Genomic DNA, 26523 nt, shown 5'->3' on the forward strand with positions numbered 1-26523 from the left:
TTCTTGACAGGTTAGGCGTTGGTGAGCCATTCCTATCGTGGGTTAGTTCCTATCTTAGCGAGCGGCACCAATTTGTAAGTCTATTCGGTAAGTCATCCAATCTTTTTCGAGCGTCATCCGGAGTTCCACAAGGTAGCCACCTAGGACCTCTTTTATTTAATATTTTTATTAACACCGTGTGCTCAACAGTTTCTCCTTGTCGCCTTCTTCTGTTTGCCGATGATTCTAAGATTTTCCAAATGATATCCTCATACAATGACTACCTCACTCTCCAAAACTCCCTTGATAAATTTGCTGCCTGGTGTAATTCTTTTAATTTGTCGCTAAATATTGCCAAATGCAAAGTAATGACCTTTCATCGTTCTAGGTCAGTCATTACCTTTGACTACAACCTAAGCGGTCTATCTATTCAACGTGTTAACCAAGTCGAGGATTTGGGCATACTGTTTGTGCCTTCACTCCACTTTGGTCCTCACATCGATATCATGACTAGTAAAGCTTTTCGCGTATTGGGTTTTATTAAGAGACACACTGTTAATTTTAGTTCCCCTAAGTGCCTACTGGTTCTCTACAACTCGTTGGTTCGTTCAGTTCTCGAATATGGGTGCGTAGTCTGATCACCATACACCGCTGCTGACATTCGACGGATTGATCGGGTGCAAAATTACTTTATGAACTTTGTTGGCTTCTGTCTCAATATCCCTCACCCAAAACACGATTACAGGCCTATTATACAAGCTCTTAAGCTCAACTACCTCTCAACTAGGCGTGATAACCTTGGTAATAACTTTATTCGAGGTCTGATTGAGGGTAGGTCGATGCCCCTAGGCTTCTCGAACAACTTGATTTTCGAATACCCAATAATACTAGGTTACAGTATTCTTTCTATCCCCCTAACAATAAGTCTAACTTCGCGAGAAATGCCCCATTACCAAGACTAATGCGTTTAGCGAACTTACCGTAATACCCATAGTACGGAGGCTCACATTTTTGTTAGCTTATTTCTATTACCATGTTATTTATTTCTTATTATCATTATGTTATCTATCTTATTCCAGACCTTTATTTAACTTATTCATATGTAAAAAAAAAAAATTGTTTATATATCTTGTATCTGTATCTTGTACACTCCATGTAAATTTTGTAAAAACTGACTGGCGTTAATTCTAATAAATAAATAAATAAATAAATAAATAAATACCAACTTCGTACCAACCAATAAGTCTTCTCCCCTTATTTGCCAAACTTTCTGAAAAATTAATCTTAAAGCGTATATCTCGACTAATAAACATCAATCAAATCATTCCAAATTCACAATTTTTTTTTTCAGGAGTAGATGTAATGTAAAATAATGTCTATTCAACAATCCATCAAATCAACCGAATAGTTGATTCAATATCGTACTCATTGGAAACGAAAAAATATTGCTCTGCTGTTTCATTAGATGTTGCCCAGGCATTTGATCGGGTTTGGCACCCGGGCCTTCTTTATAAATTAAAAAAAATTCTTCCCGCGCCTTATTTTCTGTTTTTCAAATCATACCTCAACAACTGGTTCTTTGTGACAAAAGTAGGCCCTGAGATATCATCAATTGCCACTATCCTAGCCGGTGTTCCTCAAGGTGCTGTCTCATCTCCTTTAATATATAACTTATACACAACTATCAACCAACCACCCCGTATACTTCAGTAGCCGAATTCGCTGATGACAAAATGATATACACTTCACAAAATGATCCATACACCGCTAAATTACACTTACAAAACCACCTAAACAGCCTATCTTCCTGGTATACTAAATGGAAAGTTAAAATTAACAATGAAAAATCATCACACATTACTTTTTCCTTAAGACAGAGTGAAACACCTCCTGTTAAACTAAACAATCAAACAATACCAACAGTCTCTAACATCCGTTATCTAGGCCTAACCCTAGACAAGCGACTCAGCTGGGCAGAACATATAAAAATTAAACGCAATACTCTAAACCTCAGGAGGAAATCACTACACTATTTGATAGGTAATCACTCCAAACTCAACCTCAATACCAAACTACTCATTTATAAGCAACTCCTCATGCCTATATGGACATATCACTACATATGGCATCAAGCTATGGGGTGCGGCCATATTGCCAAATTTAAATAGAATACAAAGATTCCAATCAATCACCTTACGCATGGTAACTAAGGCCCCCTTTTACATTTCCAACCACACACTCCACACAGACCTACACATTAAAACTGTATCAGAAATGTCATCAGATATACATAAACGCTATCGTCTAAGACTACAGAATCACCCAAACCCGTTAATTTCAGCACTAAACTTAGAAACAATACCTGGGAACCCCCAATGACGGCTTAAGAGAAGATGGTGCCGTGACCTAAACTCCTAATCTCAAAAAAAGAAAAAAAAAGAAAATTTAGAAATTTAAAAAAAAAATGCGTGAATTTTGCGTGCTGGCTGTTGGTCTGTGGTGAACACACCTTTGCCTACGCGTTTGTGTAGCTTTACCGGTCCCCACCATTTCGGTGCGAAGCCGGCGTGAAATTTTTTGTGCGCGTTTGACAGGTGGTGTGCCTTGTAGTACACCGTGTCACCTGTTTTGTACTTTGTGTCCGTCGGCCCACCTGTTATCGGTGGTGCGGTCAGTACATTGTTTTCGCGACTCACCCTAGCCATGTTTATTTGTTCGATCGGGTTGTCCGCTGTCCGCGACAGTATCCAGTCCCCCGGCCTTTTGCACTCTCTCCCGAGGACGAGTACCGATGGTGGATATCCTGTCCGGTCGTTACGCCTGTTCCTGATCGAAAAAAGAATGGGGGCTAGCTTGGTGTCCCAGGTGTTGTGGTTGCCGTCGATGAGTAGCGCGCGTAGACCTTTTTTTAATTCCTGGTTACGGCGTTCGACTGGGTTGGCCCTCGGGTGATATACCGGAGTTGTCCAGCCCTCGGCCCCCCACTGTTCGATCGCTTTACGCATATCGTTTGCTACGAACTGTGGGCCGTTATCGCTTAAGCACACACGGGGGTATCCGAAACGTGAAAAGAATTCTCGTTCAAGCGTTTCGGTTATTGTTTTTGTAGTGGCTGTTCCGAGGGGGTATGCCTCGGTCCATCTACTAAACAGATCCGTGGCGACCAGTATGTATTGTTTTCCCCTACTCGTACGCGGGTAGGGGCCCATGAGGTCTATGCTAACCACCTCCCAGGGGTGTCGGGGTATTCTGGTGGTCGCGGGGTCATCTGCGCGCGTGTTCAGTGGTTTGGTACACGCGCATATGTGACACGACTTGACGTACAGTCGGATGTCGTTTTTTTGTCCTTTCCAAAAAAACCGTTGTTTTACCGCTCTGTACGTTTCTTACCAGCCCGGGTGGTTTGCGAGTACGTGATCGTGGTATGTCCAGATCACGTTCTGCGTCTTGTCCTTTGGCATGACTACGGGTGTGTGTTCGCCCAAATTTATCCGCAGAAGACCGTCGGTAAAAATTTATTTATTTTTTTTATCCGTGGTACTTCCGGTATTGTGCGCTGGGTCGTCCGTTGTCATGTTGCGCGCTGTGTCTCGTGTATTGGGGTCATTGGCCTGCCATGTCACGAGCATAGCGTGTGTGATTGTGGGACCACTAGTGGTGTTAGCCGGGTCCGTCGTGGCGAACAGATTGTCGGCCGGTGAGCTAGTAGCAGTGGTGAGTGGTGAGGTGGGTACTCCTACTAGTCGTTCCTCGAGGTGTTCCTCGTCTACCGGTGGCCCGGTGGTTGGGTTGCGGGATAGCATGTCCGGCGCCTCGTTCTGTACGCCGGGCACATGTGTGGTTTTGTAGTCCAGGTTAGCCAGCTGTAGTGCCCACCTGGTTAACTTGGAATTTGTGTTTTTGGCTCGGTGGAGCCATGTGAGTGCCGAGTTGTCGGTGAATAGGTCAAAGCGGCGGGCCTCTAGGTATGGTCTAAACTTGTCGGTTGCCCAGATTATCGCGAGGCACTCGCGTTCTACCGTGGCGTACCTTGTTTGCGTATCACTAAACTTTTTGTTTGCGTAGGCGATTATCCGCCTTTCGTCCGGGCTGTCACCCCGTTGGAAAAGGACGGCACCTGCTCCTATTTCGCTAGCATCGGTTTGTAGGCAAAACGGTTTTCCGTAATCTGGCGTCGACAGTTTTGGCGAATCGTACAGGGCGCGTTTTATTTTGGTAAATGCGGCCTGTTCGGTTTCGGTCCACGACCATTTGGTCCCCTGTTTAAGTCTATTCGTTAGGGGTGCTATGGTGTCCGCGTAGTTGTCGACAAACTGGCTGTACCAGTTGCAAACGCCCAGGAACTTCCGTAGGTCCCTCAGTTTGGTTGGTGGGGGGTAGTTTATGATGCCCTCTAGTTTCTCCGGTTGTTTGTCTATTCCTTCGGAGGTGACTAGGTGTCCGAGAAATGAAATTTCGGTGGCTCCGAATTTGCACTTTTCGGGGTTGCATGTGAGCCCGTGTCTCTGTAGACGTTCTAGAACTTTGTCCAAGTGGCACTGGTGTTCGTCCACAGTGTTCAAAAACACCACTATATCGTCTAGATATACGCGGATGAACTCGTCCAGGTACCCCCTCAGGACTTCGTCCATTAGTCGCACGAAGGTCATGGGGCTGTTTTTGAGGCCGAAGAGGAGGACTCGGAATTGGTATAGGCCCCGACGCGTCCGGAATGCCGTGTATTTTCGCGCGTTTTGGTTAAGTGGGACCTGCCAGTAACCCGACTTAAGGTCCAGGACGCTGAATACTTTTGCACCTCTCATCTGACGTATCAGCGTATTGAGGTCGGGCATTGGGTAAGCGTCAGACTCAGTGATATCATTGAGCCGCCTATAATCAATGCATAGTCGAGGTGAGCCGTCTTTCTTTTTTGCTAGAACGATGGGTGCGGCCCACGGGGATGTGCTCTGTTCTACCAGTCCCTGCTCTTCCATGTCCCGTATCATGGTGTCGATTGTGGTCTGTTTTACCGGTGGGTAGGGATATGGTTTGAGTGCTATGGGTGTTTGGTTTTTGAGGAGGATGTCGTGTTCAATTAACCTGGTGCGTCCTACCCTACCGTTGAATACGTCCGGATAGTTGCGTACTACTTCGGCGAGTTTCGCGCGTGTGTGGTGGTCACCGTTTATTGTTAATTTGTCGACATCTAGTGCTGGGGTTGGGGTGGGTGTCCGCCCTTTCCAGCACGCTGTTGTTCTCCTATCTGAACCTAAATGGATAGTGCTCGTTGTGTAGTCCCAGGTGACTTCGTTTTGTACGAGAAAGTCGTGACCTAGGAGCATGTCGCAGTACAAATTTTCCAGAATGGCTGCGTTGAAGGTGACCGTAAGGTCTCCGATTCTGGCTACGAATGTGGAGGTACCACTTGTCATTGTGGTATGTCCGTCCACCATTCGTACCTGAGTTGGTTGTCCGTGTGGGGGTGTGCCATATTTATGTGCTATGTTCGGGCTTAGCCCCCAGGTGAGGTCCAGTAGTCTGATGGTGTTCTACCATGTACTGGCTGCACCCTTCAGCTGCTGCGTGACAATATTAGTCCAGGCCGACCTATCTATACGCGTTTGGTACAATATCGATTCCGCCTTGTGTATGAATCGTACCGGGTCCTCAGGCGTTGTTCCGAGGAACTCCGGCAGCGAATGTTTCGCTGCACATACGTCGTCGTATGGTATCAGCGTCGATTGTTGTGACGCATAGGTGTGTGTGGAGGAGGGGGCATGGTATAAATTAGGCGTGTCATCGAACCGTACCAAACGGTCGGCGTGCTGGTTACCCGCGGACGGCGGTTCGCGCGCCGCGGAGTACCTCGTACCGTATTCCGTGTGGTCCGATGATACTGTGTGGTGGGGGCGGGTCGGTGCTGTCCCTTCCGGTTGGTGTTCCGGTTCTTGGCGTGCCATACCCATTTCCAGGCGTCGCATTGTCTCTGCAATGCGACGTTGGTCGTCGCCAAAGCGGGCCATGCAGTCCTCGAGCATGGTCAGTCGCGATTCCAGACTGTGCCCATGCGCCGAGTTTTCCGCCGCTTGCCGTACCTCCTTAATTATGGAACGACTCGCTTGAATCATGTCCATAGCCTGTTGGTGTGTGGGTGTGGGTGGGTTATTGGTGGTGATGTTCGGTGGCTAGGCGGGTGATGATTCTACCGGTTGGTTTTCCCTTTGTCCGGCGTCAAGCATCTGACCTGTTGGCAGGTTGTTTCCGGTATGTCCGGCGGGTTCCATAGGCGGAAACCGGACTTCGTTGGCCTGTAGGTTCAGGTCCGTGAAGTCTTGTATCAACCGGATTTCGAGATCATCCTTCGCGCCCGTATCCGACAACTCGCGCTGCCTGCATTCGTAGCGCAACTCCGCGGCGGTCAACTCATTAATATATTTTCCCGGCATGACGTCCGGTTGTTTTTCCGGTGTTGTTTACGGGAAAATATAAAATGTGGCTGTTGTCGGTGGAACGGTCGTCGCGTTCCTTCGATCAGCTGTGTTGACCGTTTATCGGTGTTTATTTGCGTACGGGATGTAGGTCAGTGGGTTGTTATTGTTTTGTTATTGCGCTTGCCGGGCGATCACAGTAACCGGTTTTCGCAGAGTGTTGTCACGGATGCGCGTGTGTGCGTTATCCGGCCCACTACTGCGATTAAGGAAGACGGCGGCTGTCGCTTTGAGCGGCGGCGGCGGCAGTCCGATTATGTGGTATGTCTGTCCCAGGTAATCGCGTGTTGACGTTATCGGTGGTGGTGCTGGGCGGGGGTGGTGTGGCCCTCTCACGCTCTTGCGTTCCTACCTACCTACGTCGTGTGTGTGTGGACTTTGGAGCGTCGCGTGCGGTGTAGTCGGTGCGTCCGTAAATCGGGCAGCGTGGCTGGTCGTTACGTCCTTATGTAATATATTACGTAACGCCGGTTTTTCCGTTTTCGCCAGCTAACCACGTTTTTGTCGGATCGCGTCGGGGACTTTTCTCCAAGTCGCGCAACGGGAAGGGTATATGATGGTGGTAGTAAGGGGTAAGTTAATAAGTTTTCACTTACCGGTGATTCCTGTACGGGGAGCCAGTTGTCGCGGTCCGGTGAGGAGTCGTGAGGATGAGGTGGTGCAGGGTCTTTTGACCACGTGAACAAAAAAAAACAAAAAAAATAAGTAACGAAACGACGAGTGTTGTTTATTTTGTAGCGTATTTATGAGAGAGAACAAAAAAAAAACAACAGACAACGGAGAACAAAATTCTACACAAAAACTGTAAAGAAGAAAAAAAAAGAGAATAACGGTGATGGGTGGTGCAGCGATCACGGGCCGCGGGTTGAACCTCTCGTATCGGTCGCCGAAAAACTAGTAACATTACAATCCGGTTCACCCAACGGCCGGCCGACGGTTCACAGCGCGGATGTCGCACGCCGGCGTCGTCCGTCGTCGATTGGCGGTTTGTTTGAGAAGTGTAGCGCGGCTTTCCGCGTAAAAGGCTAATTGAATTCAAACAGCTATTACGCGGGACCGCGTCACACACATAACGAAGTTCAAACTAAAATGTCGCGAAACTTAAACAGAAAAAACTATTCAAAATATTTAGTTCATTAAAGAATTATTCAAAGGGTACTAGATTGTCAATGTTTAAAAAATTTGGCTAGAGTTAAAATCATAAAAAAAAATTGAAGGGAGGTGTGGCACCCGCAGGCAAATAGATTTTAGAAAACGAAAAAGAAATTGGAAAAAAATTTACTTTAAAAACACACATTACTAAGTAAATGTTTAAAAACATTTTAAATGTTTAAAAAATTTGGCTACAATGAAAATCATAAAAAAAAATTGAAGGGAGTTGTTGGCGCCTGCAGGCATATAGATTTTAAAAAACAAAAAAAAAAATTTGGAAAAAAATTTAGAAAAAACTATTCAAAATATTTTATTCATTAAACAATTTTCAAGTAAATACAAACTAGAGTTACAGTACTAATAAAAAAAATTGAAGGGAGGTGTGGGCGCCCGCAGGCAAATAGATTTTAGAAATCAAAAAAAAAAAATTACAGTAGATACACACATTACGAAGTTCAAACTAAAATGTCCCGAAACTTAAACAGAAAAAACTATTTAAAATATTTAGTTCATTAGAGAATAATCAAAGGGTACCAGATTGTCAATGTTTAAATAATTTGGCTAGAGTTAAAATCATAAAAAATAAATTAAAGGGAGGTGTTGGCGCCTGCAGGCATATAGATTTTAAAAAACAAAAAAAAAATTTGGAAAAAAATTTAGAAAAAACTATTCAAAATATTTTGTTCATTAAACAATTTTCAAGTAAATACAAACTAGAGTTACAGTACTAATAAAAAAAATTGAAGGGAGGTGTGGGCGCCCGCAGGCAAATAGATTTTAGAAAACAAAAAAAAAAAAATTGGAAAAAAATTTAGAAAAAACTATTCAAAATATTTAGTTCATTAAAGAAGGATTATTCGTGGGGCACAAAGTTTTCAATTTTCAAGTCAATACAAACTAGAGTTACAGTACTAATAAAAAAAATTGAAGGGAGGTGTGGGCGCCCGCAGGCAAATAGATTTTAGAAATCAAAAAAAAAAAATTACAGTAGATACACACATTACGAAGTTCAAACTAAAATGTCCCGAAACTTAAACAGAAAAAACTATTTAAAATATTTAGTTCATTAGAGAATAATCAAAGGGTACCAGATTGTCAATGTTTAAATAATTTGGCTAGAGTTAAAATCATAAAAAATAAATTAAAGGGAGGTGTTGGCGCCTGCAGGCATATAGATTTTAAAAAACAAAAAAAAAATTTGGAAAAAAATTTAGAAAAAACTATTCAAAATATTTTATTCATTAAACAATTTTCAAGTAAATACAAACAAGAGTTACAGTACTCATAAAAAAAATTGAAGGGAGGTGTGGGCGCCCGCAGGCAAATAGATTTTAGAAAACAAAAAAAAAAAAATTGGAAAAAAATTTAGAAAAAACTATTCAAAATATTTAGTTCATTAAAGAAGGATTATTCGTGGGGCACAAAGTTTTCAATTTTCAAGTCAATACAAACAAGAGTTACAGTACTACAAAAAAAAAAATTGAAGGGAGGTGGGGGCGCCCGCAGGCAAATAGATTTTAGAAATCAAAAAAAAAAAATTACAGTAGATACACACATTACGAAGTTCAAACTAAAATGTCCCGAAACTTAAACAGAAAAAACTATTTAAAATATTTAGTTCATTAGTGAATAATCAAAGGGTACCAGATTGTCAATGTTTAAATAATTTGGCTAGAGTTAAAATCATAAAAAATAAATTAAAGGGAGGTGTTGGCGCCTGCAGGCATATAGATTTTAAAAAACAAAAAAAAAAATTTGGAAAAAAATTTAGAAAAAACTATTCAAAATATTTTGTTCATTAAACAATTTTCAAGTAAATACAAACTAGAGTTACAGTACTAATAAAAAAAATTGAAGGGAGGTGTGGGCGCCCGCAGGCAAATAGATTTTAGAAAACAAAAAAAAAAAATTGGAAAAAAATTTAGAAAAAACTATTCAAAATATTTAGTTCATTAAAGAAGGATTATTCGTGGGGCACAAAGTTTTCAATTTTCAAGTCAATACAAACAAGAGTTACAGTACAACAAAAAAAAAAATTGAAGGGAGGTGTGGGAACCCGCAGGCAAATAGATTTTAGAAATCAAAAAAAAAAAATTACAGTAGATACACACATTACGAAGTTCAAACTAAAATGTCCCGAAACTTAAACAGAAAAAACTATTTAAAATATTTAGTTCATTAGAGAATAATCAAAGGGTACCAGATTGTCAATGTTTAAATAATTTGGCTAGAGTTAAAATCATAAAAAATAAATTAAAGGGAGGTGTTGGCGCCTGCAGGCATATAGATTTTAAAAAACAAAAAAAAAATTTGGAAAAAAATTTAGAAAAAACTATTCAAAATATTTTGTTCATTAAACAATTTTCAAGTAAATACAAACTAGAGTTACAGTACTAATAAAAAAAATTGAAGGGAGGTGTGGGCGCCCGCAGGCAAATAGATTTTAGAAAACAAAAAAAAAAAATTGGAAAAAAATTTAGAAAAAACTATTCAAAATATTTAGTTCATTAAAGAAGGATTATTCGTGGGGCACAAAGTTTTCAATTTTCAAGTCAATACAAACAAGAGTTACAGTACAACAAAAAAAAAAATTGAAGGGAGGTGTGGGAACCCGCAGGCAAATAGATTTTAGAAATCAAAAAAAAAAAATTACAGTAGATACACACATTACGAAGTTCAAACTAAAATGTCCCGAAACTTAAACAGAAAAAACTATTTAAAATATTTAGTTCATTAGAGAATAATCAAAGGGTACCAGATTGTCAATGTTTAAATAATTTGGCTAGAGTTAAAATCATAAAAAATAAATTAAAGGGAGGTGTTGGCGCCTGCAGGCATATAGATTTTAAAAAACAAAAAAAAAATTTGGAAAAAAATTTAGAAAAAACTATTCAAAATATTTTGTTCATTAAACAATTTTCAAGTAAATACAAACTAGAGTTACAGTACTAATAAAAAAAATTGAAGGGAGGTGTGGGCGCCCGCAGGCAAATAGATTTTAGAAAACAAAAAAAAAAATTGGAAAAAAAATTAGAAAAAACTATTCAAAATATTTAGTTCATTAAAGAAGGATTATTCGTGGGGCACAAAGTTATCAATTTTCAAGTCAATACAAACTAGAGTTACAGTACTAATAAAAAAAATTGAAGGGAGGTGTGGGCGCCCGCAGTCAAATAGATTTTAGAAATCAAAAAAAAAAAATTACAGTAGATACACACATTACGAAGTTCAAACTAAAATGTCCCGAAACTTAAACAGAAAAAACTATTTAAAATATTTAGTTCATTAGAGAATAATCAAAGGGTACCAGATTGTCAATGTTTAAATAATTTGGCTAGAGTTAAAATCATAAAAAATAAATTAAAGGGAGGTGTTGGCGCCTGCAGGCATATAGATTTTAAAAAACAAAAAAAAAATTTGGAAAAAAATTTAGAAAAAACTATTCAAAATATTTTGTTCATTAAACAATTTTCAAACTAGAGTTACAGTACTAATAAAAAAAATTGAAGGGAGGTGTGGGCGCCCGCAGGCAAATAGATTTTAGAAAACAAAAAAAAAAAATTGGAAAAAATTTAGAAAAAACTATTCAAAATATTTAGTTCATTAAAGAAGGATTATTCGTGGGGCACAAAGTTTTCAATTTTCAAGTCAATACAAACAAGAGTTACAGTACAACAAAAAAAAAAATTGAAGGGAGGTGTGGGAACCCGCAGGCAAATAGATTTTAGAAATCAAAAAAAAAAATTACAGTAGATACACACATTACGAAGTTCAAACTAAAATGTCCCGAAACTTAAACAGAAAAAACTATTTAAAATATTTAGTTCATTAGAGAATAATCAAAGGGTACCAGATTGTCAATGTTTAAATAATTTGGCTAGAGTTAAAATCATAAAAAATAAATTAAAGGGAGGTGTTGGCGCCTGCAGGCATATAGATTTTAAAAAACAAAAAAAAAATTTGGAAAAAAATTTAGAAAAAACTATTCAAAATATTTTGTTCATTAAACAATTTTCAAGTAAATACAAACTAGAGTTACAGTACTAATAAAAAAAATTGAAGGGAGGTGTGGGCGCCCGCAGGCAAATAAATTTTAGAAAACAAAAAAAAAAATTGGAAAAAAATTTAGAAAAAACTATTCAAAATATTTAGTTCATTAAAGAAGAACTATTCGTGGGGCACCAAGTTATCAATTTTCAAGTAAATACATACTAGAGTTACAGTACTAAAAAAAAAAAATTGTAGGGAGGTGTAGGCGCCCGCAGGCAAATAGATTTTAGAAATCAAAAAAAAAAAATTACAGTAGATACACACATTACGAAGTTCAAACTAAAATGTCCCGAAACTTAAACAGAAAAAACTATTTAAAATATTTAGTTCATTAGAGAATAATCAAAGGGTACCAGATTGTCAATGTTTAAATAATTTGGCTAGAGTTAAAATCATAAAAAATAAATTAAAGGGAGGTGTTGGCGCCTGCAGGCATATAGATTTTAAAAAACAAAAAAAAAATTTGGAAAAAAATTTAGAAAAAACTATTCAAAATATTTTGTTCATTAAACAATTTTCAAGTAAATACAAACTAGAGTTACAGTACTAATAAAAAAAATTGAAGGGAGGTGTGGGCGCCCGCAGGCAAATAGATTTTAGAAAACAAAAAAAAAAAATTGGAAAAAAATTTAGAAAAAACTATTCAAAATATTTAGTTCATTAAAGAAGGATTATTCGTGGGGCACAAAGTTTTCAATTTTCAAGTCAATACAAACAAGAGTTACAGTACAACAAAAAAAAAAATTGAAGGGAGGTGTGGGAACCCGCAGGCAAATAGATTTTAGAAATCAAAAAAAAAAAATTACAGTAGATACACACATTACGAAGTTCAAACTAAAATGTCCCGAAACTTAAACAGAAAAAACTATTTAAAATATTTAGTTCATTAGAGAATAATCAAAGGGTACCAGATTGTCAATGTTTAAATAATTTGGCTAGAGTTAAAATCATAAAAAATAAATTAAAGGGAGGTGTTGGCGCCTGCAGGCATATAGATTTTAAAAAACAAAAAAAAAATTTGGAAAAAAATTTAGAAAAAACTATTCAAAATATTTTGTTCATTAAACAATTTTCAAGTAAATACAAACTAGAGTTACAGTACTAATAAAAAAAATTGAAGGGAGGTGTGGGCGCCCGCAGGCAAATAAATTTTAGAAAACAAAAAAAAAAATTGGAAAAAAATTTAGAAAAAACTATTCAAAATATTTAGTTCATTAAAGAAGAACTATTCGTGGGGCACCAAGTTATCAATTTTCAAGTAAATACATACTAGAGTTACAGTACTAAAAAAAAAAAATTGTAGGGAGGTGTAGGCGCCCGCAGGCAAATAGATTTTAGAAATCAAAAAAAAAAATTGGAAAAAAATTTAGAAAAAACTATTCAAAATATTTAGTTCATTAAAGAAGAACTATTCGTGGGGCACCAAGTTATCAATTTTCAAGTAAATACATACTAGAGTTACAGTACTAAAAAAAAAAAATTGTAGGGAGGTGTAGGCGCCCGCAGGCAAATAGATTTTAGAAATCAAAAAAAAAAAATTACAGTAGATACACACATTACGAAGTTCAAACTAAAATGTCCCGAAACTTAAACAGAAAAAACTATTTAAAATATTTAGTTCATTAGAGAATAATCAAAGGGTACCAGATTGTCAATGTTTAAATAATTTGGCTAGAGTTAAAATCATAAAAAATAAATTAAAGGGAGGTGTTGGCGCCTGCAGGCATATAGATTTTAAAAAACAAAAAAAAAATTTGGAAAAAAATTTAGAAAAAACTATTCAAAATATTTTGTTCATTAAACAATTTTCAAACTAGAGTTACAGTACTAATAAAAAAAATTGAAGGGAGGTGTGGGCGCCCGCAGGCAAATAGATTTTAGAAAACAAAAAAAAAAAATTGGAAAAAATTTAGAAAAAACTATTCAAAATATTTAGTTCATTAAAGAAGGATTATTCGTGGGGCACAAAGTTTTCAATTTTCAAGTCAATACAAACAAGAGTTACAGTACAACAAAAAAAAAAATTGAAGGGAGGTGTGGGAACCCGCAGGCAAATAGATTTTAGAAATCAAAAAAAAAAATTACAGTAGATACACACATTACGAAGTTCAAACTAAAATGTCCCGAAACTTAAACAGAAAAAACTATTTAAAATATTTAGTTCATTAGAGAATAATCAAAGGGTACCAGATTGTCAATGTTTAAATAATTTGGCTAGAGTTAAAATCATAAAAAATAAATTAAAGGGAGGTGTTGGCGCCTGCAGGCATATAGATTTTAAAAAACAAAAAAAAAATTTGGAAAAAAATTTAGAAAAAACTATTCAAAATATTTTGTTCATTAAACAATTTTCAAGTAAATACAAACTAGAGTTACAGTACTAATAAAAAAAATTGAAGGGAGGTGTGGGCGCCCGCAGGCAAATAAATTTTAGAAAACAAAAAAAAAAATTGGAAAAAAATTTAGAAAAAACTATTCAAAATATTTAGTTCATTAAAGAAGAACTATTCGTGGGGCACCAAGTTATCAATTTTCAAGTAAATACATACTAGAGTTACAGTACTAAAAAAAAAAAATTGTAGGGAGGTGTAGGCGCCCGCAGGCAAATAGATTTTAGAAATCAAAAAAAAAAAATTACAGTAGATACACACATTACGAAGTTCAAACTAAAATGTCCCGAAACTTAAACAGAAAAAACTATTTAAAATATTTAGTTCATTAGAGAATAATCAAAGGGTACCAGATTGTCAATGTTTAAATAATTTGGCTAGAGTTAAAATCATAAAAAATAAATTAAAGGGAGGTGTTGGCGCCTGCAGGCATATAGATTTTAAAAAACAAAAAAAAAATTTGGAAAAAAATTTAGAAAAAACTATTCAAAATATTTTGTTCATTAAACAATTTTCAAGTAAATACAAACTAGAGTTACAGTACTAATAAAAAAAATTGAAGGGAGGTGTGGGCGCCCGCAGGCAAATAGATTTTAGAAAACAAAAAAAAAAAATTGGAAAAAAATTTAGAAAAAACTATTCAAAATATTTAGTTCATTAAAGAAGGATTATTCGTGGGGCACAAAGTTTTCAATTTTCAAGTCAATACAAACAAGAGTTACAGTACAACAAAAAAAAAAATTGAAGGGAGGTGTGGGAACCCGCAGGCAAATAGATTTTAGAAATCAAAAAAAAAAAATTACAGTAGATACACACATTACAAAGTTCAAACTAAAATGTCCCGAAACTTAAACAGAAAAAACTATTTAAAATATTTAGTTCATTAGAGAATAATCAAAGGGTACCAGATTGTCAATGTTTAAATAATTTGGCTAGAGTTAAAATCATAAAAAATAAATTAAAGGGAGGTGTTGGCGCCTGCAGGCATATAGATTTTAAAAAACAAAAAAAAAATTTGGAAAAAAATTTAGAAAAAACTATTCAAAATATTTTGTTCATTAAACAATTTTCAAGTAAATACAAACTAGAGTTACAGTACTAATAAAAAAAATTGAAGGGAGGTGTGGGCGCCCGCAGGCAAATAAATTTTAGAAAACAAAAAAAAAAATTGGAAAAAAATTTAGAAAAAACTATTCAAAATATTTAGTTCATTAAAGAAGAACTATTCGTGGGGCACCAAGTTATCAATTTTCAAGTAAATACATACTAGAGTTACAGTACTAAAAAAAAAAAATTGTAGGGAGGTGTAGGCGCCCGCAGGCAAATAGATTTTAGAAATCAAAAAAAAAAAATTACAGTAGATACACACATTACGAAGTTCAAACTAAAATGTCCCGAAACTTAAACAGAAAAAACTATTTAAAATATTTAGTTCATTAGAGAATAATCAAAGGGTACCAGATTGTCAATGTTTAAATAATTTGGCTAGAGTTAAAATCATAAAAAATAAATTAAAGGGAGGTGTTGGCGCCTGCAGGCATATAGATTTTAAAAAACAAAAAAAAAATTTGGAAAAAAATTTAGAAAAAACTATTCAAAATATTTTGTTCATTAAACAATTTTCAAACTAGAGTTACAGTACTAATAAAAAAAATTGAAGGGAGGTGTGGGCGCCCGCAGGCAAATAGATTTTAGAAAACAAAAAAAAAAAATTGGAAAAAAATTTAGAAAAAACTATTCAAAATATTTAGTTCATTAAAGAAGGATTATTCGTGGGGCACAAAGTTATCAATTTTCAAGTCAATACAAACTAGAGTTACAGTACTGATAAAAAAAATTGAAGGGAGGTGTGGGCGCCCGCAGGCAAATAGATTTTAGAAATCAAAAAAAAAATTTGAAAAAAAATTTAGAAAAAACTATTCAAAATATTTTGTTCATTAAACAATTTTCAAGTCAATACAAACTAGAGTTACAGTACTAATAAAAAAAATTGAAGAGAGGTGTGGGCGCCCGCAGGCAAATAGATTTTAGAAAACAAAAAAAAAAATTGGAAAAAAATTTACAGTAGAAACACACATAACGAAGTTCAAACTAAAATGTCCCGAAACTTAAACAGAAAAAACTATTCAAAATATTTAGTTCATTAAAGAATTATTCAAAGGGTTCTAGATTGTCAATGTTTAAAAAATTTGGCTAGAGTTAAAATCATAAAAAAAAATTGAAGGGAGGTGTGGTGCCTGCAGGCAAATAGATTTTAGAAAACGAAAAAAAAATTGGAAAGAAATTTACTTTAAAAACACACATTACTAAGTAAATGTTTAAAAACATTTTAAATGTTTAAAAAATTTGGCTACAATGAAAATCATAAAAAAAAAATTGAAGGGAGTTGTTGGCGCCCGCAGGCAAATAGATTTTAGAAAACAAAAAAAAAAAATTGGAAAAAAATTTAGAAAAAACTATTCAAAATATTTAGTTCATTAAAGAAGAACTATTCGTGGGGCACCAAAATATCAATTTTCAAGTAAATACATACTAGAGTTACAGTACTAAAAAAAAAAAATTGAAGGGAGGTGTGGGCGCCCGCAGGCAAATAGATTTTAGAAATCAAAAAAAAAAATTGGAAAAAAATTTACAGTAGAAACACACATAACGAAGTTCAAACTAAAATGTCCCGAAACTTAAACAGAAAAAACTATTCAAAATATTTAGTTCATTAAAGAATTATTCAAAGGGTAATAGATTGACGATGTTTAAAATATTTAGCTAGATAGTTAAAATCATAAAAAAAAATTTGAAGGGAGGTGTGGCGCCCGCAGGCAAATAGATTTTAGAAAACAAAAAAAAAATTGGAAAAAAATTTACTTTAAAAACACACATTACTAAGTAAATGTTTAAAAACATTTTAAATGTTTAAAAAAATTGGCTACAATGAAAATCCTAAAAAAAAATTGAATAGAGGTGTTGGCGACCGGAGGCAAATGAATTTTAGAAAACAAAAAATAAAAATGTGGAAAAACTTTAACTTTAGGAACACGCTTTAGGAGTACACGGGTACTCAGCGTACTCCCAGGTATAGCCGGTTAATCTTGAAAAATATTTATAGATAAAATTCTACTAGAGTTCAATGAATTGAAAAAAAAATTGTTTGAGAAATCTGTGTGAAATAACACTTAACAAAAGAATACGCTGGAAGCTAAATACTGCAATACATATTAACTACAATCCAAAAACTAGGTATTGTTTACATTATAATAATACGAACAGTTATTATGATCAGAGGTGTATCATCGTAATACATGTATAAGAAAATGTATAAAAACGAATGTAATTTATAAAGGATGCAAAAAAATTAAATGAGAAAAAGGTCCTGCATGGACTCTATTATTAGATTGTAATTTATGAAGGACATAAAATAATGTTTAATTTAAAATAATATTGTGTTTGGCTGGGTCTACAATCAATATTAAATAACAAACTATAAAGTCTAAATGCAAATAAAAACATAGTCAGATATCTGTTTTAGTCTTTGTAAATATGTGCGGAAAAAAATTACATTTAGTACAATGTAAAAAAATGTGGAAAGAAAACCCTGAGAATTCTTTGACAGTAGGATATTAAAACACAAAACTATATATTAAATTAAAACTATTGATTTTATACATTTTCTATTTACAATAGGTAAAGTAAGTATTGAAAACCTTATAAAATCCTAATAAAATTATATTTTGTTATATTTTAAAATACTTTTATAATTTGTTGTGTTAAAAAAATCATTATTTAATGTTGACTGTATTTAAGTTTTTAATAACTATACTGGTACAACTCTAGCTGACAGTCTTAAAGACCGTGTTAAAAACTATGAAAATTAGTTAACGTCTAATTTACTGTCCTATCCTAACCTAACCTAACATAACGAAATTAATAATATTTAAATATTTTCTTTCATTGTTATGTTTACAATATCGAATACCATTATAGTTAGTAGGAAAAGATCATCGCAAAGCTCACGACCAGTGATTGTAGTCGTCTATCATCGCACCATAGCTTCAACTAACCATAGGTTTACCTAACTAACCTTCTTATGACTTATTAGGACACTTTGAATAAAAAGATCCTGAGTTGCAGGTTGCTGAACTTAAGTGTTTGATTATCAAGTTGATCCTTTGATTGTTGACATCTTAATCCATGCTATGGATGAAGCCCATAGATTATAAAGATATTGATAGACCACGCCTATTTTAAATACATTTCAGGCAGCGTTCTTGGAGGGGAAGGCAATTGAGGCGCCTTTATATTGATAGTCGATACTCGATTTGGCCTCAATTGTTCCCCTCGAAGATCAGACCGCTGATAAGACTATTATGTCCTATTTATTATGTTATATCTTTATTATCTATGATGGAGCCATACCCAGCTCACTCGTGTAAACAATTTGAAGCACATAAAAGCGATCAACGAATTTCTATCCATCTTGTAATGAGTGCCCAATTCATAAGTGGCGCACTCTAGTTTTCATCATTACCAGTGCACTATCGACCGCCGCCTAGAAACACGGATTCCCCGACGGAACGCAACCGCCGCGGCCGCCCGTAACTACAGATAGCGCCGGCCGACGCACGGTAATCCGAACGCGCGCCGCCTGCGGGAAAAACTGAGATTTCCTTATGAAAATAACAAATTACAAGTACAAAAAGTACATATTAATAATCAGTGCATTTCAAACTATAAGATGGATACTATCGAACACTTCAAACCTGTAGCTGCATCACAAAACACAGAGAAGTGTCACACGATGTTCCAATCGGGACCGGCAAGCATTGTACTACATAAATACAGGCCGCCGACCGCCGTATCATCATTGCAAACCCTATCCACTATCATGGGTTACCTAACCTATCATAGGCCAACAATTTTAAATAACCACCCTCATCAACACTTTCATCCACTAGTAGAGGCAAAAGCCTGGTATAGTTAACGGGGCATAGCCGCTCCTTCAAAGCTAAGCAAAGCGTATCATCATCATTCTCCCCGCTGAGAAAAAGCGAATAGTGAGCCGGACGGTATTTTAATGCCGCCACGAACGGACATTCTACACTAAATATTGACAGTGAAAATGTGTACAATGTTTGGCTCCACATACGTCTGTGAGTCTGCTTTTTCAAAAATGAATTATATCAAAAACAAATTCCGATCCCGACTCACCAACGAACACCTTGAAATGATGATGAAGATAGCTACCACAAACCATAACCCCGACTTAAAGCAGCTAGTTGAAAGCAAGATCTGCCATTTTTCTCATTAAAAATATTAATTGATAATTATTGTTTCATATATTTATTAAATTTAATTATATTTTCATTAGTTTTAGTTACATAATAATTAATAAGTGTACATATTTTTTTTTTAGAAATAAAGTATTTTTGACCAACCGGCATATTATAATAATTATTATGAACTTTGAATTTTTATGGCCCGCGAGAATTTTCCGAATTCTTAATGTGGCCCGCGGAAAATATTAATTGGTGACCCCTGTTCTACAGTTTGTCCCGGCATATACCCTCCACCACCGCCGCAGTGAGTCGCGAGGTATATATTGTCGTTACGCGTCCACCGTTACTGAGCGCCGCCGTCCGAGCCGAGTCGGCCAGTTCCATCCGACCAACGTACGACCACCAACCGAACAGATTGTAGAAGGTCCAACACCGTTTGTCGTTTTTTTTTTTTATCAGCATACAGACATCCGAGCCAAGTCACACTGCTGAAGCCGCCCAGCTGTTCACGCCGGTAATAATTATATTACCGTGCTACTGATCCCGTCATAATGAACACCCGACCAAAAACCGTGAGTTTTATGTTCACGCCTTCCCCCCCCCCCCATGTTTTATGTGATCTTTTATTAAACTATTTTATCTGTACACTCGTAAGAGTATAATTAATTAATTCAAAAGAAATACTGTACAACAAATTATTAAAATTGTGTCTGTATGAAAAATAATAAGTTTTTGAGAATAAACGCAACAACAATTCAACCAAAAACACCCTGCGTTTAATTTTCATTACAATCTCCACCTTCATATTCTCTATGCAAAAAGTAAATTTAAGACAAATTTGTAAATCAATGCACAGTCTCTCTATTGTACCTACTAATATTTGTGATTTCATTAATTTTCAGTATTTTGTATAATTAGATTGGGAAAACATACGACAATAACATCTACACAAGACTGAGACTAACACAATCATACTTTGATAAAAGTATATGATATAAGTACCTTCTATATTTGAATTAATCGTTTTTTTTCCCGGTACTTTATTGGTGGACGGCACTTTAACAACGGTCCCTCAACCTACTGAGGCAATCTTGAGGCATTTCCTTTTAGGAAATTAATTAAATCTTCAAACATAACTCTTAATTCAAGAGTTTGTAACTAATACAATCTTAATATAATATGAGTAGAGTACATTTCGTAATATTTTTTTATAATATTTACTGTTAGTGAAATATTAAGTTTGTATTTCTAATATAATATATGTTATGATATTTATGGACGACACTTGCACCATGGCCCCTCGATATACTAATGTGGCGACCCGGCACATCTCTTTTAGATAAATGATTAAATACTTAATCAAGTCTTCCAATTTACTAAACATTATGTTTTGTAGATGATTTGAAGAAAAATTTAAAATTGAAGAGAGACTGTGTGAATTAACAAAATTTGTGGTATGAAATGTTTATTTGAACACCTGTTATAATGTATTATATTGAACTTAAGTTAATTTTTTATAATGTACTATAGTAAACATTTGATCATTTATTACAATATACGTATATTATACATAGATTTCAAGTATGATTTTTTTAATTTTTTTTTTTTGATAGTTACCTACCTACTACAATACAAGACACTTTATTTTTATATTTTGAAGCAATATATGTTTTGGATTATTTAGATCTATATAAACTAAATTTCAGACCCATAGTTTAGTATTTAAAGTTTGTATGATCAAAGTCGTGAAACCAAATTTTATCAGACTCTACTAGAATGTTGTAGTTAAATTAAACTATAATAAGTATGTGGAATAACAGTACCTAACCTTCTATTATAATTTGTTATGAATATAATATTTTAAGTAATAACTCAAATTTAGCACTTTTACGGTACTTAATACATTTTCCTAATATTTTAACAGAAATTATGGAGCTAAAAATATAGAAATGCCTATATTATGTCACGGTCCATAGTTGATAGTTTTGTTTCATTTATAATAATAATGCTTTTTAATATACTTTTTCATAAATTAATATTTATTACAGTTGGCTTTTATGATTTGTTTGAACTATTAGTACGTATTTTTTTGGGGAGATCCCTATTATTACAACACCGTTACCAATATGCGTTTTTTTCTGGTTAGTTAATATAATTGCATGTTTTCATGATTTCTTCGTATTTATGCTTATTTTCTTAAAATGTTTTTATATTTTCGGTTCATCCGTTACCTACCTACATACCTACCTACCAAGTGTGTAAATAAAGAATTTTTTGTGTAAACCAATTTGAATTATTATTTATTAATTTAAAAAAATTTTAATAAAAACGTTTTCATTCAGTATTTTTTTGAATATTTTATTATTTTGAATATTTTTGAATATTTCAGTGCATATATTTGCCTGTTTTTAGTGCATACATGCAGGCAAATATTTAACACTTTTTCATTGCATTAAATTCACAGCCCCGCTAAATACTTTTGTCCAATCATAATACCTACCACAATTAATGTTAAATGTCAAATTGTCAACAATCAACTGCTTCTTAAACTTGATAACACTTAAGAGGATCAGTGGCGTATTTACGGGGGGGGGGGTTGATATGGGGGATAGATCCCCCCCTTGGCCTTTTTTTTTTTTTTAGTCTGTTCCCATAAACATTAATATACCTACTAGTATGCAAACCGCAACTGTAATTACCTGTAATCAGTAATCACAAATCACAACTAACGATGTATGAAATCTGATATTATTATAATTAATGAGGAGTGAATATAGGCAAAATTATACACAATCTCTTATCTCAGTGGAACAAATGATAACGTTTGTCCCTGATTTGTATCCACAGTGTCATGTATTCTATTATTAGATCATAAACAAATGTACGATATTTTGATAATATGATCTAATATACCTAGTAGGCAATATTCTATTACACAGTAATTGGTTATGATAATCATTAATCTATGCATACTATTCGGTGTTCTGTTTATACTTCATTGCTCAAATGATAATAAATTGAGTATTAAAACAACTATTTAAGAAATATTATATTAATTCGTGATTGAAAGTGATATTTTATGATCAAATTTACTTTTATTTATATACTGTATTTTATTTTTCAATATAATTTACCTACTTTTTTCAATGACATCAAAAAAGAATACCTTGTTATCATTTTTCACAAGCAATAAAAAAATTCGAAGAGAAAATGAAAATAACGAGTCTGAAGTAAGTGCTAATTTTTGTGAAATTTGAAATGTAAATTCAAGTTTTTGTGATATTTAGGTGAACTCACCAGTTAGAAAAATTACATAAGTAAACAAGTCTGCATGTACCACAAATTCTTTGGAAAGTTTTAGTGAGGCATCGAATTCACGATTACAGCAAGTAATTAATTATTTCATTGAATATATAAAAAGTTAATTGTTCAAATTTCAAATTTGTTTACTTTGTTATTCTTAAAAAAAAACTAAATTAGTTATGCTTATATAGGTTTATATGCTTTTATGATCAGTGGTCACAGCTTATAAATGTATAACTCACTTAAATAGATCTCTTAAATTATTTAGGCATTATATTATATATTTATTAGCTTCAAATAGCATGTTTTACTTGACATATGGAAACAAATACAATTTAATAATTTGGCTTAAAAATTGTTTAATATATTCTAGTTATTGTTGTGGCATTAATATAATAATATGTTTAAATTATTTATTAAAGGATGATTTTATTTGTGAAAATAATCAAACACTCGGCAATGCTAATGACATAGGTTATTTTGTAGAATGTTTATCTTTAACAGATGCTGATAAAAAGCTTGTAAGTTACATACTAGTTGATAAATTATTTCAATTCTTAACACATTAATACTTATTGAATTAGTATTTTTTTTAAATTATGCATATTTATTTTTATTTAATGTCTATATTTTAAATTTAATTTTATAATATTTATTAAAACTAATTAGTTTGTTATTTAAAATGATATTTATTCAAGGTGCTAACTAATCTATGGGTACCAGATGTTGAATATAAATTCCCATTGCTTGCAAAAAATGAAAAACGTGGCTTAAGATTTCAGCATAAATGGCTAAAAGAATTTAATTGGCTGGCGTATTCAAATGTCAAAAATGGGACATTCTGTAAATACTGTGTATTGTTTGCAAAAAATGGTGGTGTTGGAAGCCAGCCTTTGGGTAGCCTTGTTACTGTTGCTTTCAGCAACTGGAAGAAGGCAAAAGAGGTTTGATAATTTAAATGATTTATTCCAGAGACATTTGCTAAAATATTTAATACATTTTTTTTTTAGACTTTTCGGGCTCGTGGAAGTTTGAAATATCATACATTGTCTGTTCTAGACTCTGAACACTTTTTAAAAATAATAGAAAAAAAGGAACTGTCTATAATAGAACGCATAGCCAATAATAGGTAGATAATATTAAATGCATAATATGATAACCCTTACTTTAAAGTTTAAATTTTTGAAGTACATTGATTCTGTGAATTTGTTTAGAATGGTACAAATTGAAGAAAATAGAAGGAAAATAAGACCAATTATTTAGTGTATAATTCTATGTGGTAAAGAAGAGTTGGCTTTGAGAGGACATAGAGATTTTGGTGATATCTTAGTAGATGGTAAGCATAAATATAGAAACTAAATTGTATTAACTTTTACCATTTAATAATAATAATACTTTAGTATAATTAAACTGAATTATCAATGTCATATAACTATTGGACAATAATGCTCCAGTCATGCTAATTATGGATTTACAATTATTATTGTAAAAAACATGTTATTATTGTTTGCAACTTTTAACTTTTATTTTTTAGATAATTCAAGGCAAGGCCATTTCCGTGGTATTCACAAGTACAGAGCAAAAGGAGATGAATTTTTACGTAATGTTCTTGAGGGTTCAGGGAAACGTAATAAATATACGAGTCCAATTATACAAAATGAAATAATTCAGTCATGTAACACAATTTTACTAAGGAAACTAGTTAATGTGATTAATAAATGTAAATGTTTCTCTGTTCTGGCTGATGAAACAACCGACATATCGACTAAAGAGCAACTCAGTATATGTGTTTGATATATTGATGAAAACAATAAGTTGCATGAGAACTTTTTACAGTTTTTTGAAATTGATAGCTTGACTGGTTATGACTTGGCCAACTCAATATTAAATGGTAATTGTAAATAACACATTTATGATTTATTTATTTATTCGCTTTATTTATTTATATTATTTAATTACATTTTTTTGTTGGTAGGCTTAAACAGATGTGGAATTGATTGCAATTATTTATATGGCCAAGGCTATGATGGGGCCAGTAATATGGCTGGTCGATTTAAAGGAGTACAGACTTTTGTGAAATCTAAATACCCCAACGCTATATATGTACATTGTGCAGCACATTCGCTGAATTTAGCTGTTTCAACAGCTAGTGGCATAAAACCTATCAGAAATTGTTTGGGGGTGATCGAAAAAGTTTATAATTTTTTCAATACCCCTAAAAGAAATTCTGTTCTTTTAAATACCATTGAGAATTCAAATAATGCACCCCAAGTAAAACAACTCAAACGGCTTTGTGCTACTCGTTGGATTCAACGTTATGATTCTGTAAATGATTTTTCTGAACTATTTTCATTTGTTCTCAATGCGTTAGACATTATATCTGATTGGAAAGAATCAACAGATGCTGAAATGCTTCAGAAAGCGTTAAAAGATTCAGAGTTTTTGATTTCTTTGAATGTTATAAAGGTTCAGATAATATCTATTTTATATACATTTAGGTACATATATTGTGTTATTTTTAAATTTTGTTTTAGGTATTATTTTCTTATGGACTTCCGCAGTGTAAACAATTGCAAAAAGTTCAAATTGATTTGAAAAAGACAATACTCATAGTAGAAAATATAATAGCTACTTTAAAATGTATCAGAGAAAATAATGAAATAGAATTCAAAATTATCTATAATAATGTCAAAGTAATCTTTTACTTTAATATACTGTTTAATATTTAAAATAATATTTATAATGTACCTACATCATAAATATACCCCCAAATATTTATTAATATATTACAGAAAATGGCAGATGATGTTGGAATTGAATTGCTAGAGAAAAAAATTTCTTCTAAACAAACACATAGAGCTAATCCAAATTTACAAAATCATTCTACCGAACAATACTATCGTGTAACAGTATTTTTACCATATATTGATTACTTTATATCACAACTTACTGAGCGTTTTATAAATCATAAAAGTATTTTTGAAGGTATAAACTAGTTATTACATATTTTATATTATATTTTCAAAAAAAAATCTCTATTGGCATTATATTATTATAAATTATAATATAAGTACAAATACTGAATAGCTATATAAATAACTAATTTGCCAAAGTATTTTATTATTTGATATTTACTGTTATAGGGTTCGATTGCATTTTTAAAACCCAGCCATTGCCACTAGAGATAAATGACCGAGAACAATTTAATAAGCTTGTGAACATATATTCACCCGTTGTAGATAAATTCAATAGCATAGCCGAATTCAATATGTGGAAAACAAAACTAATTACAGATAATATCATTCTTAGTTCAGGATTACAGGCATTAGAAATTTGTGATAAAGAATTTTATCCCAACATTTACATGTTGATAAAAATATTTTGTACGCTTCCAGTGTCAACAACAACTCCTGAACGATCATTCTCTAATTTAAAAAGAATTAAAACTTATCTCAGGAATAGTATGAATGAAGTAAATTTGCAGATTTTAAATTATGATATATTATTGAAAGTATTTATAAAATTGTGTATTTCATTGTTATTATAGACTAGACTGAATGGATTGGCTCTATTAGCGTGCCATACAGAAACAAAGATTACACCAGATGAAGTCATTGATGAATTGTTTCTGAAAAATAGAAGACTGGAGTTTGTTTTGTAAAATCACTGCAAATAAATGGCTATATGTGCCTATGTGTTATATATACCTATGTAGATAATAGATATCAATGATCAATATAATTATATGATATTTTACATTTTTACAGAACAAATTATTAATTAGCTAAATATTTTATAAATTTATTTCATTGTGTTGATTATTATAAATCTATATTAAGCTATTAATATATTTTTTATTCATTAGATTATTATGTTAAACTTAAAATGCTATTCATTAATTAATATTGTCTT

General features: G+C 33.6%; 2 protein-coding genes across 2 annotated transcripts; one reads left to right on the top strand and one right to left on the bottom strand.

Annotated features, from left to right (window-relative positions):
• Positions 1-2432: 2432 nt before the first annotated feature.
• Positions 2433-3188, bottom strand: LOC132949115 (uncharacterized protein K02A2.6-like). The gene has a single exon (XM_061019897.1). The coding sequence runs from the start codon at positions 3186-3188 to the stop codon at positions 2433-2435; it is 756 nt and encodes a 251-aa protein (XP_060875880.1).
• A 19149-nt stretch (positions 3189-22337) lies between these two features.
• LOC132949418 (52 kDa repressor of the inhibitor of the protein kinase-like) lies at positions 22338-26523 on the top strand. Its single transcript, XM_061020297.1, has 12 exons — positions 22338-22538; positions 22596-22697; positions 23310-23555; positions 23622-23740; positions 23826-23947; positions 24146-24286; positions 24383-24502; positions 24587-25077; positions 25146-25304; positions 25404-25596; positions 25755-26083; positions 26159-26523. Exons 8-12 carry the CDS (start codon positions 24652-24654, stop codon positions 26270-26272), a joined length of 1221 nt encoding a protein of 406 aa, XP_060876280.1. The 5' UTR covers positions 22338-22538; positions 22596-22697; positions 23310-23555; positions 23622-23740; positions 23826-23947; positions 24146-24286; positions 24383-24502; positions 24587-24651; the 3' UTR covers positions 26273-26523.

This window comes from Metopolophium dirhodum, chromosome 7 (assembly GCF_019925205.1).
Source record: "Metopolophium dirhodum isolate CAU chromosome 7, ASM1992520v1, whole genome shotgun sequence".
In the NCBI taxonomy this organism is placed as follows: domain Eukaryota; kingdom Metazoa; phylum Arthropoda; class Insecta; order Hemiptera; family Aphididae; genus Metopolophium; species Metopolophium dirhodum.

Excerpts from the sequence above, each read along its gene's own strand:
- LOC132949418 (XM_061020297.1), top strand. The coding sequence starts at position 24,652 with ATGGCTGGTCGATTTAAAGGAGTACAGACTTTTGTGAAATCTAAATAC. Across the intron at positions 25,597-25,754 it reads TCATAAAAGTATTTTTGAAG|GGTTCGATTGCATTTTTAAA; the intron begins GTATAAACTAGT and ends TTACTGTTATAG. Across the intron at positions 26,084-26,158 it reads TCAGGAATAGTATGAATGAA|ACTAGACTGAATGGATTGGC; the intron begins GTAAATTTGCAG and ends TTGTTATTATAG.
- LOC132949115 (XM_061019897.1), bottom strand. The coding sequence starts at position 3,188 with ATGGGCCCCTACCCGCGTACGAGTAGGGGAAAACAATACATACTGGTC.